Genomic DNA, 12,734 nt, shown 5'->3' on the forward strand with positions numbered 1-12,734 from the left:
TCTCACTTAAGGATTTAATTCAAATTGATATAAAATTGAATCAAACACAAAGAAGATAAAAATACCACTTAAACAATATAAGAAGTAACAGTCGGTATTGTGGACAAAGGTATATTCAAAGGTAATATTGGCCCATTCCTTCGGAACTTACTAAATAGAGGGTCAATAATTTGAATAATCATAACAGAAGTCAAAATATATTTAAATAATATTTTGACTTCTGTTATGATTATTCAAGTTATTGACCCTCTATTTAGCTGGCTCCGAAGGAATGGGCCAATATTGTCCATTTGGTATCGGACATAATTTAGTATGATATAAATAATGTGACTTGCCAGGTTTGGACTTTTTTGATACTTCCTACTTCTGTGCAGTGAAATATTTTTTTTTACCAGAAGGAGCGGATCGATTTGTTTAAACTCGATCGAAGTTTGATGATAATAGCACGCTGTATCAAGACTGGACCAAATCGGATACTCTCTTCGAGAGTTATCCTGTCCACCAGCCAGCCAGACAGACCGACGTACACCCCCAGATCGACTCTAAATGTCCTGAAACAGATTTGGTCCAAAGATAAATCTAAAATCGTTATTTCGATGATTGATGTTTTGGCCATATGAAATGAGCAAAGTAAATAAACATTTTCGGAAAGATAATCTAACGCTTCCTGGATCTCCAACACATAGGTCCTTTATTTACCGTGGAAAAATTTTTTTTTGGCCAATTCGCCTACCCATTAAGAATACCTAATTTGTCGAAATTCCATTATATAAAGGGCTATACCTATTTTGACTATTTTGGGAGATCTCAAAATAATCCCCTAAGAAACCGAAATAACGGAAATGCAGGAGATCTGGTTAAATGACTGATAATCAGTAGATATGTGGTCTGAATCTTACAGTAACCCTATATTGCCTATCTAAACATCTAAAATATCTACTGCAAATATCAATACCTTGGAAATTGTCATATTTTATGGTTAGTGGTATAGGTAAAAAGTAAATTTTAAATATTAACATTGACCAAAAGGCAGTTCTCCAAATTAATCTTTAATTGGAAATTTTATATTAAATGTCTTATCTTTCCGTTCCAATTTTTTCCCGTTCACCCACAAAACTTTGATAATATTTTGCATTTTTCAACTAAGACCAGAACAATTTTGAAAATAAGTCTACTTATATAAATCCACGAAAATCTGCTCATATGGAAATATTTTTCGCATATTCCAAATATTTTTTTTTTAAAAAGACAATCTTTATTTCTTCCCACGTACGTTCCAAAAATCTGAAGATACCTATTGCGTTTAATTGAATTACTTGCCCCCTTTCCCTCCATTGCATAATGTATTCAAACTATTCTAATATTACCGATATATGCATGAATATAGCTTACGATTCTAAGAGCTTATTATACAAAAAATTTTAAATTTCTTCCTTACTTTCTTTAATTCACTTATGTGCTATTATTTTCCTTAAGTTATCTATGGGTACATATATAAATATATATTTCGATTTCCTTTATCCATCTCCCTAACCAAGAATAATCAAGTCAAGATCTGTATATAAAAACCCGAATGACTGACTAACTTCTTACTCCTCTCGATTGTATCAACTAAAGTAGATTTCCAATTGCTGATGCTGGTGTGGACAATTATGGTGATTATCGTCACGATGAGGATGCTGTCGATGGGAATGATGATGGCGATGACTGCTCTCATGACCATGGCGATGGTGTCAGCAACAATTTCTATGGTTTTTTATCATATAGTTATCCGGATTGTTATGCAAATCGATGATGATTTTGTTTGCCGCAAATTGTTCATGTATCCGCTTGCAGGGCGTAGAAGTGTGATCTGTTGTTGATGTGGTTTTGGTGGTTTCTCTGCTTCGCTCTGACGGCGCTGTGTTGTTGTGTGAATTTGATTGCCACCACCAGCACCACCACCGGCGCATAGAAAGCGGATTACAGAGAAATGTTTGTTTGAGCAGCAGCAGTAGGAGCAGGGCCGTGGTTAGTAGCCATGTACATTGATGACAGCCGGAAGCCGATTCTGTTTGCATTGCCTCCGGATGTTCGCCTGAAATGAGAGAACGAACTGATTTCAATGATTTTGTTAACAATATTCAGGATGACATGAATTAAAAAAAGGGGCACACCAAACTAGGACTAGATAAGAGATTATTTTTTTGATGGAGCAAAAAATAAAATGGAATATATTACAACTGGTTGGCATAAATGTGGCTAATTTTGTAGGCCATAAAGGCAGATTTTAGATAATTTTCTAATCGATATTTCTATTGGTGCACTTCATGAAAATTTAAGCAAAATATTTTAATTTAAAAAAAATGTTTTTTTTTTGTTTTTTGTTAAATGCTTGTAACTCGGCATTTGGGATATTGCTCCGCAAGACATGTTAGTAGAGTTAAGGTCGCAGTTAAAAATGAGGCAATGAAACTCGTTTCAGATTCAGTGTCACTTTAATACATGAATATTAAAAAAGCGGAGAATTATGTAATAGTCTCTATGACAAAATTTATAAAAGTAATACCAATATTTACAACCATTTTGGTATAGAGAGGGATCTTTTTTTTTAAGTAAAAAAAGGACGACGAAAGATGGCCTTTACAATATAAGAAGGTTCCCCCATAGAAGTAAATAATATTGTTTACTGAGACAGCCAAAATGTTCATTGAGAAAAAATAAGGATATTTTTCCCTACACCAGATCGATTTTCTATAGAAAATCAATTATATATTCTCAAAAAAACTAGATTAAGGGATAACCTAAGGTATTTTCTGGGATAAAGATGATGATGATATAATAATAGATAAAATTTTTTTAAAAGACTGTTTTTATAATCGCCCAGCAGAATTCTCTATAACACGTTTCTTCCGTAGAAGGTCCTTTTATTGGGAACACACACTGCTAGAAAATACCAGAAAAAATTCCTTCTACAGATGAACGTAGGACATTCGTTTACGGAAGGTATTCTTCTTCTAATTACCAGAAGAAATTCCTATATTGACAAGAAGTTCGTCTTCCACATACCCCAAGAATGCCTTTTTCCATAAAAGATGCGAAGAACAGAAGTCCTTTTTTGATAGACAAGGGCAGAAGTTCTACTTCCCCAGGAGAAGAAGGGCATATACGTTTATAGAAAACCAGAAAGTGTTCTTCCATAGAAGAACAGAAAGTCTTCATCCATAGAACTCAAGAGGGTCTTCTTCCATATATTATGGAGTATTCTACTCCAGAAAACCAAATGTTCTTTTTCAATAGAAACTCGGAAAATCTTGATCCTAAAAAACAAGATGGTCTTCTCCCAGAGAAAACTTTGAGATTTACTTCTATAGAAAACCAGGAAGTCTATTTCCCGAGAAGCTTTTTCAGGAAAGACCGGAGGGACTTTTATCAGAACAGACAAGTTTGTCTTTTCTGAAAGAAGAACACACGATATTCTTCCATGGAAGACCATTAGATTTTCTGTCATAAAATACCAGTAGATATTCTTCCATAGAAGACCAGTAAGTCTTCTTCCATAAAAGACCAGTAGTTCTTCTTCCATAATGGACCAGTAGGTCTTCCTTCTTACATAGAAGACTAGTAAGTCCTCCTTCTTCCATAGAAGACCAGTAGATTTTGCTTCTTCCATAAGCAAAGTTTTTCCATAGAAGACCAGTAGGTCTTCCTTTTTTCATAGAAGGACTGTAGGTCTGCTTCCATAGAAGAACTGTATCACTCATCGCCACTATTGACGGTGATATACACGAGCAGTGTTGTTGTGATAGCCAACTTTTTGTAAACAAGTTCCCTTTACTCCACCGCGAACACGTGGTGCAGCAGTGTATAAAAGGGCAGTTTATGGCAGAATCGAGACAGTCAGTGCCACACCTTGAACGTGATAACACTAACTTTGGTAAGTGACATCCTTTCTTTGAGAACTTATCCAGGTCTCTAATTCTTGAATCCCGGTAGTAACCTTGAATATCTTTGTAGTCCTAGTGTCCTAGATCCTTGTAGACTGCTTGAGTACTTATTAAGGTCTCTTGCAGCGGTGTCTGCTTGAGTATTTTTTAAGGTGCTTACAACAGTATCTTTGAATATCCTATAGCCTGTTTGAGTACTTATTATGGTCTTTTGATACAGTAGCTTTAAATATCCTTGTAGTCTGCTTGAGTATTTATTAAGGTCTCTCACAAATGTATCTTTGAATATCTTTGTAGTTGGCTTGAGTAGATATCCAGGTCTCTCGCACCGAATCCTGAGCACCCAAATCCTGTGTACCGGTCTCGTGTCTCGAGTACTTATCCAAGTCTCGAGTTGAAGACCCACTTCCAATCCCGGACCGAAGACTATTAGGATCCGTTTTTATTTATTTACCATTTAATAAGCGTAATAGTTTACTCCTCAATAAAATACAAACAAATAAAATTTCTGTACGAACCCCTGCTATTCTAGCCCGAGGGGAGAAATCCTGTCGTTACAGTTCTCCTTCCAGAAATTTGGTCTCCTTCCATAGAAGAACTGTAGGCTCTTCTTCCATGGAAGACCAATCAATCTTCTTTCACAGAAGATCTGTAGGTCTTCTGCCGTAGATTTATATTTGTCTCCTTCCAGAGAAGACCAGAGGCCCAAGGGGAGAAATCTTGTCGTTGCAGTTCTCCTTCGAAAAATTATCTGTAAGTCTTCTTCCATAGAAGAACTGTAGGCCTTCTTTCATAGGAGAAATCTTCTTTCCAAAGAAGAAGGCCAGAAGACTTTCTTCCATAGAAAACTATAAGATCTTCTCCCATAAAAGACCAGACAGTTTTCTATTATAGGAGAACAACTGGAAGTCCTCTTTGCTTCTTCCTCTTTGGACAAGTTGTATTCCTCAATAAGATAACAAAAGTCTTTCTTTTACAGGAGATTTTTACAGAATACGCAAAGGTCTTCCTTCTGCCGAAGACTAAAAATCGGTAGAGGACCTTAAGGGATGGAATAAAATCATCCATCTACGCGGAAAACTAAAATGCCATTTTCTATGGAACATCCAATGGATGACCTGTAGATCTTGTGGTCTTATTTCATACAATCTCAGAAGAATTTCCATCAAAGACATTTCTTTTTCTTGAAGAAGAGCAAAAGACCCTCATCTACGGAAATTTACATAGAAAATGCATGTTCTAGACAAAACCTAACCGCCTTCTTCCATAAAAGTGGAATAGTTGAAGGCATTTTTTACAAAGTACTTAAATGTAGACCACAGGATAAGTTTTACTGGAAGATTGCTTTCTATAGAATCTAAAGTGTATACAAGAATACTGGAATTGAATTCCAGAATATTAGCAAATCCAAGAGACCAGAATACATTCTTCCATAGGCATGCCATGAAATAATATACCTTTTACCTAGGTTTGTTGTTTCAAAAGAATGGGAGTATTTTCCCTTTATGATGACAAAGGGGACTCCTTTTATAATTAAAAGAGATTTCTTTCAATTGAAGGATCTTCCTAATTCAAATGCTAGAATTTCCTCTTCCATTAAAAGTGATGTGAATTTCCTTTATTGAAAAATTCTTTAATCGGAAACAAAACAAGTAAAATAGTATCAGTCTGTTTTGCCGACAGATTTATACCCCCAGCCTTAAGTTATGAACGAGACAGATTTGGATTATATCGACTACTTCTTGTACTTTATATGAGATATGTGCACATTTTCGGAAATATGCGTCAAGTAACAGATATAGCGGACTGAAGTATTCCATTTTCATAATTCATCTAATACAGATCAAATATATGGGTATATGCAAAATTTGAAGAAAATCGAACATTCGTATCCAATTTTATGCGAAAACATAAATTCCGACAAATTACATATTCATATCAGAATACTGGTTAAGAGAAATATTTAGATATAGCAACTTGTTAAGAATCACGACTTGTTTCGCAAGTTATGACAACTATAAGTTGGCAGATCTTGTGTTGATGAAAATATTGAGAAGCTCTAAGTCTGAATAGAATCGAATGTTAAATTTGCGTTTTACGAGCTTCATGGATACTAAAAATTTTGGCCTTTTGTGGGGGAGGTACCAGAAGGAGTGGACCGGTGTATTCCATCTTGGCACCGGACCTTGGGTTAATAAAATTATTGGGATATGTGAAATTTGAAGACAATCGGTCTTCTACATCATCCAAGTCTGAATAGAATCGGATGTTAATTTTGCGTTTTATGAGCTTCATGGATACTCAAAATTTTGATCCTTTGTGGGGGAGGTAGTGGACCGTTATATCCCATCTTCACACCAGATCATGAGTTAGTAGAAATAATGGGACGTGTATAATTTGAAGAGAACCGGATGTTTATTTCGGATTCTTTGCTCATTTTGATTATTCAAAACTTAGGTCCTTTGTGTGGGAGGTACCAGAACGAATGGTCCGATCTCTACCATCTTTATAAAAGATCTTGCGTTTATAAAAATTTTGAGACGTGCTAAGTCTGAATGGATTCGGATGTTAATTTAGTGTTTTAAGAGCTTGATGGATATTCAAAATTTCGACCTTTTGTGGGGAAGGTTCTTGATGGAGTGGACCGATATTATCCGTTTTTGCACCAGACGTAAATATCAGGATTTGCAAAGTTAAAACAAAATCGGATTATCGATTCTCTTTCTGTGCACAAAATATACATTTTTTTTGAAAATCTCGATCATTTGTGTGGGAGGGACCAGAAGGAGTGGACCGATATATTCCATCTTAATACCAGACCTTGGGTTAATAAAAATATTGGGATGTGTGAAATTTGAAGACAATCGGTAATTATTCAAAATTTTGACCATTTGTGGGGAAGGTACTTGATGGAGTGGGCCGGTGGTTTCTATTTTCACACTTGACCTAGCACTGACGCAAATATTAAGATTTGCAAAGTTGGAGTAAAATCGGATTACCGTTTCTCTTTCTGTGCAAAAAATATTTTTTTTTGAAAATTTCGACCTTTTGTGGGGGAGATACCAGAAGGAGTGGACCGATATTGCCCATCTCCGAACTCGATCTAAGTTTGACAAAAATATTACTATGTACCAAGTTTGGACCGAATCGGATACTCCCTTCGAGAGTTATCGTGCGCACCAGCCAGACAGACGGACGGACGGACGGACGGACGGACGGACGGATATCGCTAGATCGACTCAAAATGATTTGGTCCATAGAGACCTAGGGTCTAAAACCGTTATTTCGACTAGGCACGTTTTGACCGTATCAAATGACATATACCCTCTGTAGCCATATGGCTAAGGGTATAAAAAATTCTTTAATAGAAGACAAATAATTTGTTTTAATAGAAGTCTATAAAATCTTCACGTATTTTTCCATAGAATTTGGTAACTGATTACATTTTCTTATTTAATAATAAGAAATCTTCTATTTTCTTTTTCTAAGAATGCCAAAATATATTGTTTTTCAGAAAATTTAGAGAACAACTGCAAAGACCTTTTCAACAGAGACCAACAAATAGTAATCGATTTTCACCTTTGAACTTATTCGTTTGTGTCTGAGTCATCTTTGTAACCTTTCAATTCACCCTAAACACAACACAACCCAATTGACATGAAAAGGTATCACATCATTTAATATTTTAAAATGTTTGAATTAATTTCGTATGGAATGTCAATGTATAAACAAAGTTGAAACCATTTACTCAAATGCAAATTTCTTTTCAACCAAGTTATTTAATGTGACACTCCATTTCGACCTGATTCAGCAATATCAAATTTTATTGGCAATTAAAATGATATCGCATTTTCATGGGTCACTTAACGCTTAACATTTATGGATATTTATCACGATATGTGTATGTATGTATGTATGTATACATGTTGTATGTATCTATGTAGATAATAACAGTGTCCAATTGAAAGCTTAGCATTAACACCAAAAATATTCGTTGTGCGGTTTATCAGATTGAATCAATCCATTAATTTAATAGTTGTCACTAATTGAAAGTATCACGAAAATGTTCAAAAACAAAACATGAACCACAAAAAAATGTTTAAGCGTTTATGGGGATCAATTTATCAAATCTAAAATGGTTAGACATTGGTCAGAAACACAAGCGTTAAAACGGTATGTCATTGAGGCCATGAACGAAATATATGTAGGGCGCGAGGGGGCAGGAGTTCAAATAACTTAATAAAGGTTTAGTATAACTGTTAGCACAATTTATCAATTTTCAGAATTATTTTATTTATTGTATAGGGATTCATCTCCTATTGAAGAATAGCAAATCTATGCAAGATTTTTTGATGTATTATAAGGAAAATATAATATTTAAAAAATATTTCTAAAAATGTTCGAATTAAAATAAAAATTTGATTCTCTTATTATACCCTACAACACTATGTGTTGGGGGTATTATAAGTTTGATTGGGCCAGAATTTATGTAACACCTCGAAATATTGGTTTCCCATATAGGAAAGTATATATGGATCTTCCTAGCTCGCCGAGCTGAGTCGATCTAGATATGTATGTCCGTCCGTCCGTCTGTCCATGTTAATTTGTAATCACGCTACAGGTCGCAATTATGGCCCGATCCTTACGAAATTTAAAATGGAGGTGGGGTTAGGGTCAGAATAGAAGCCTATTTCTTTTGGAGATGATCGCCAAATGTTTAGGGGTTGAAATGGACCAAATACTGAAAAAATGTCGGATTTTGAAGTAGCTATACAGGTCGCAATTATAGACCAATCGACGCGGAATTTCGCATGTAGCTAGAGTTTAGGGCGGGGAAGAAGCCTACCAATTTGGGTATCCATCGGATAATATTTTGCGGGTAAAATAGACCATATCTTTTGGGTTGAAAAAATTCAAAATTTTTCATTAAACCGCGAATATTTTAAATACCGGCGAAATAACAAAGCCATGACAATGCTACTTCTGACCTTTACATTGATGTTAACATCCAACTAATCGGATATATAGCAAAATATGTGCGATATAAATGTCTATCAAAGAAGATATGCTTGAAAGATCTCTTATATGTCGAGAACGGCTGAACTGATTTCGACAGTTCTCATTAATTCAGAATGGCCTCTTGGCAGGAAAGAAAAAACGTCTAAAAAATCGCATAAAAATATCTCTCTAAAGATGGAAATATTGATTTTGTAAAATTTTCTCATATTTTTTCAATTTTGTCATATTTTTGGCATATTTTCATTTTGAATTAAACATTTGGTAATATTTCTACAGCTAACAAAACTAAGTAGTTAGGATATCAGGATATCATATACAGATCGCATTTATGGCCCGATCCTTACGAAATTTTGCATGGGGATAAGATGAGGGTCAGAATAGAAGCCTACTCTTTTTGGAGATGATCGCCATATATTTTGGGGTTGAAATGAACCAAAAAACTGCAAAATTGTCAGCAGGTCGTAATTATCGCCCGATCCTCACGCATATTTGAATGGGGGTTACCGGACATTGCAAAAGCCAAGCAGTTTTGGATGGCCATCCAAAAATATTACACATTGAACATTAATAACAGTTAATAACAATAACAGAATAACAGTTTGCCAACTTTTGTAGACAAAATACGAAAATGTCCATTTCAGTGACTTTTTGGAGAATTCACAAATACAGGAAAGACGCACTTCTGACTATTTCGTTAACGCTGATTTCGTTGAAGAATATAGTCAAATGTCTGTATCTCATATAGATGCGTTTTAGTCAAAAACCAATAATAAATATTAATCTTTTGCCACTTCTGAGAGATTATAGTCTTTGGAAAATATAGGTCCCAGATCTAGGAAGACCATTTAAATTAGTTTAAGTTGGTATTATTCGAAAATTAGAGAACGAAACCTGATGGTTTTCTTTTATTACAATGTCTTGTGGAATTCTTTCGAGTATCTCTCCTATATAAACTGTATCGTTTATTATAGCGTTGTAGGGTATTCAACGGTCGGACCCGCTCGACTGTAGCCTTTGCTTATTTGTTTTTTAATAAGTTTGCGTTTGAAAATTTTCCTGTGAAAAGAGGAATTGAAAAAAATGTCACAAATCTTTTGCAGGTATTAACCATATATGTTAATTCTATTTTTATATTCTCCACCATACTATGTAACTCCTCTAAATACTCATGTCAGACCCAACAAAGTATATAAATTCTTAATCTGTGCAAAATTCTAAGTCTGAGATTTAGCGATGTCCGTCTTTCATTCTGTTGTAATTAATCTACCTTTCGAACGAATTGAGATAAATAAAATTTTGTCAGTAGGCAGGTTAGGTTTGTAAATTGGCCATGTGGTCCACTTTTTCATATAGCCCTCAGAAAACTGTACCTCCCAATATTCGGTATTTTCAAGATTTTAGCGATATTTTTACCGGAATTATTTTAAATTTTGTATATAAAATTCATAATAGGTACTATAGCCTACGACAACGTTTCGTGTTTAGGTCCACGTATTTAAATTGCCCCTATATAACGATGCCCCTCGAAATTCGGTATTTTGATAATTTTAGCGACATAATTAACTGGAATTTCATTGAAGTTCACAACGGGTATAACAACGTGTGGCAAAAAAGTGTATGTGCAGGTATCTACCGATATTCGGTATTTTGATGATTTTAGCGACATTTTTTATCAGAACTGTTCCAAATTTTGTATTGAAAGTTAGTAATGGCTACTACAGCATATGACAAAAATTTACTTATGAAGGAACACGTCTTCGTATAGCCCCCATATAAAGGTTGTCTTTTTATTTTTTTCTTGTTTTTCATTTATTCTGTAACATAGATAGAATTGATTTTTTCAAGACACTGCATAATTTAGGTTTAACTTAACTGACCAATCTCCTAAGGCCATATGTAATTACTGGGTGAAATGACAATACTGCAACCAACTTCAGAATGCTGTCATTTTTTAAGTCACTTGTCCGACAGCTTTAAAAATTATTCCAGTGACAGCTCATTATAATGTTTGCAAGCGCATAAAAGCATTTTGGTGAGAATTTTCCACAAAAAAAGTTATTCGTGATGGAATTGAAGCCGTATAGTCTGATTTCTTTATATTTGGCTAGAAAATCAGAAGAGCCTATCGTTAGAGCACTTCAGCACTTAAATGTGAATAAATATTTTGTGTCTCGCACCATCGCTCGTTACCGTGATACTGGTAGCGTAGCCCGACTTCAAGAAAGTGGAGGAACGGAAACAGCAACATCAGTAGAAATGGCTCGAAAAAAAAGCGACTTGATCGAAACCCGCGCCGCAGTGGCCGAAAATGGCCTGTGAGCTGAATATATCGCAATATTCCATTCGGAAAACATTGAAAAATGAGCTCGGGGTAAAGCCATTGAAATTCGAAAAAGTGCAAGAACGTACACCGCAACAGAGAGAAAATAGACTCAATAGAGCTAAAGAGTTGCTTCGCTTGGCCGACAGTGGTGAACTGCCAAACTGTCTAGCAATTTGTAAACAAACAAAATGATCATGTTTACCTGAGAGGTTAGCTGAAAATGTGCTCCGGTTTTCCACCACAACTCAAGCGTCGGCCATGATTATGATGGTGTGGGCCGCCATAACAACTGATGGTTGCTCTCCGCTCGTATTAATCGACCGTAGCATCATAATAAATGCCGAATATTATCGCGAAAATGTTCTGGAGGTTGTATTAAATCCTTGGGCACACAAACATTTTGGCTGCAGACCTTGGACATTCCAACAGGACTCAGCACCACCACACTCACCATCCAAGAATGATTACAAAATGAGGTTCCTCGCTTCACTTCCAGGGCACAATGGCCACCAAAATCTCCGGATACCAATCCGATGGACTATTTCCAGCGCTCAATGGCCACCAAAATCTCAGGATACCAATCCGTTGGACTATTGCGTCTGGAGTATTTTGGAAAGCAAGGTTGGAACTAAAACATGCGACCACCTCAAGTAAGCGCATCGCTGTGAATATGCCAAAATAACGCAGAGCAACATTCGGTCAGAGTGTGACGGTTTCATTGGCCGTTTGAAGGCCATAATTCGTGCCAAATGTGACCAATTCAAACAAATCTAAACTTATTCTAAAATTTGATGCTATTTCCGACAGTTCTGGCTTTAATTAAATAACATTTTAAAAAAATGTAAAAATGATGGCGTTTGACTTTGTTGCAGTTTTTTTATTTTACCCTGTATATAGGCTTATCGGCTTATATATTCTTGATCACCATCATTCTTACAAGTAGATATATCTAGAATGACTGGAATTGGAAATAACAACACGAAGTAGACCCCAAAAACAGTACCTTTTCAGTAATTTGAATTTTTCTAGCCAAATCACCTGCAACATAATTTTTGCGTTTTAATCAGGTGGACTTGCTCTTTCATGGTTCTGTAGGTATCTTTCGATTTGGGTTATTTTGAAGGTTTTTGGACCAATCCACTATGGGTTTTTTTACGTTTATTTTGGCATAAACTCTAATTTCAAAGCTATTGAATTGAAATTTGGTTTGTATGCATTTTTTATGCTTCCAAGATGACCTACCAATTTTCATATGATTTGGGGCACTATTTCATATAGCTGCTATATAGCGGATCTGGCCGATTTGACCCAACTTTTTTGTTTATGAAGCTATTGAAGTGAAATTTGGTTTGTATTAATTTTTTATACCCCAAAGATGACTTACGAATTTTCATATGATTTGGGGCACTATTTCATATAGCTGCTATATAGCCGATTTGGCCGATTTGACCCAACTTTTTTGTTTA

General features: G+C 35.4%; 1 protein-coding gene across 2 annotated transcripts in view; it reads right to left on the bottom strand.

The window, feature by feature from the left end:
- Window positions 1–224: 224 nt before the first annotated feature.
- Window positions 225–12,734, bottom strand: part of LOC101893076 (uncharacterized) — a 91,939-nt gene continuing 79,429 nt past the window's right edge. Inside the window, exon 7 of one of the 2 annotated variants that reach the window (XM_005181417.4) lies at window positions 225–2,077. In XM_005181417.4, the coding sequence (XP_005181474.2) occupies window positions 1,734–2,077 (344 nt within the window). In that variant the 3' untranslated portion in view covers window positions 225–1,733. Of the gene's footprint in view, window positions 2,096–12,734 lie in introns of both variants that reach the window. The other variant, XM_011293349.3, reaches the window with a different exon arrangement.

The sequence above is a fragment of the Musca domestica genome, unplaced genomic scaffold (genome assembly GCF_030504385.1).
Source record: "Musca domestica strain aabys unplaced genomic scaffold, Musca_domestica.polishedcontigs.V.1.1 45, whole genome shotgun sequence".
Classification (NCBI taxonomy): Eukaryota; Metazoa; Arthropoda; class Insecta; order Diptera; family Muscidae; genus Musca; species Musca domestica.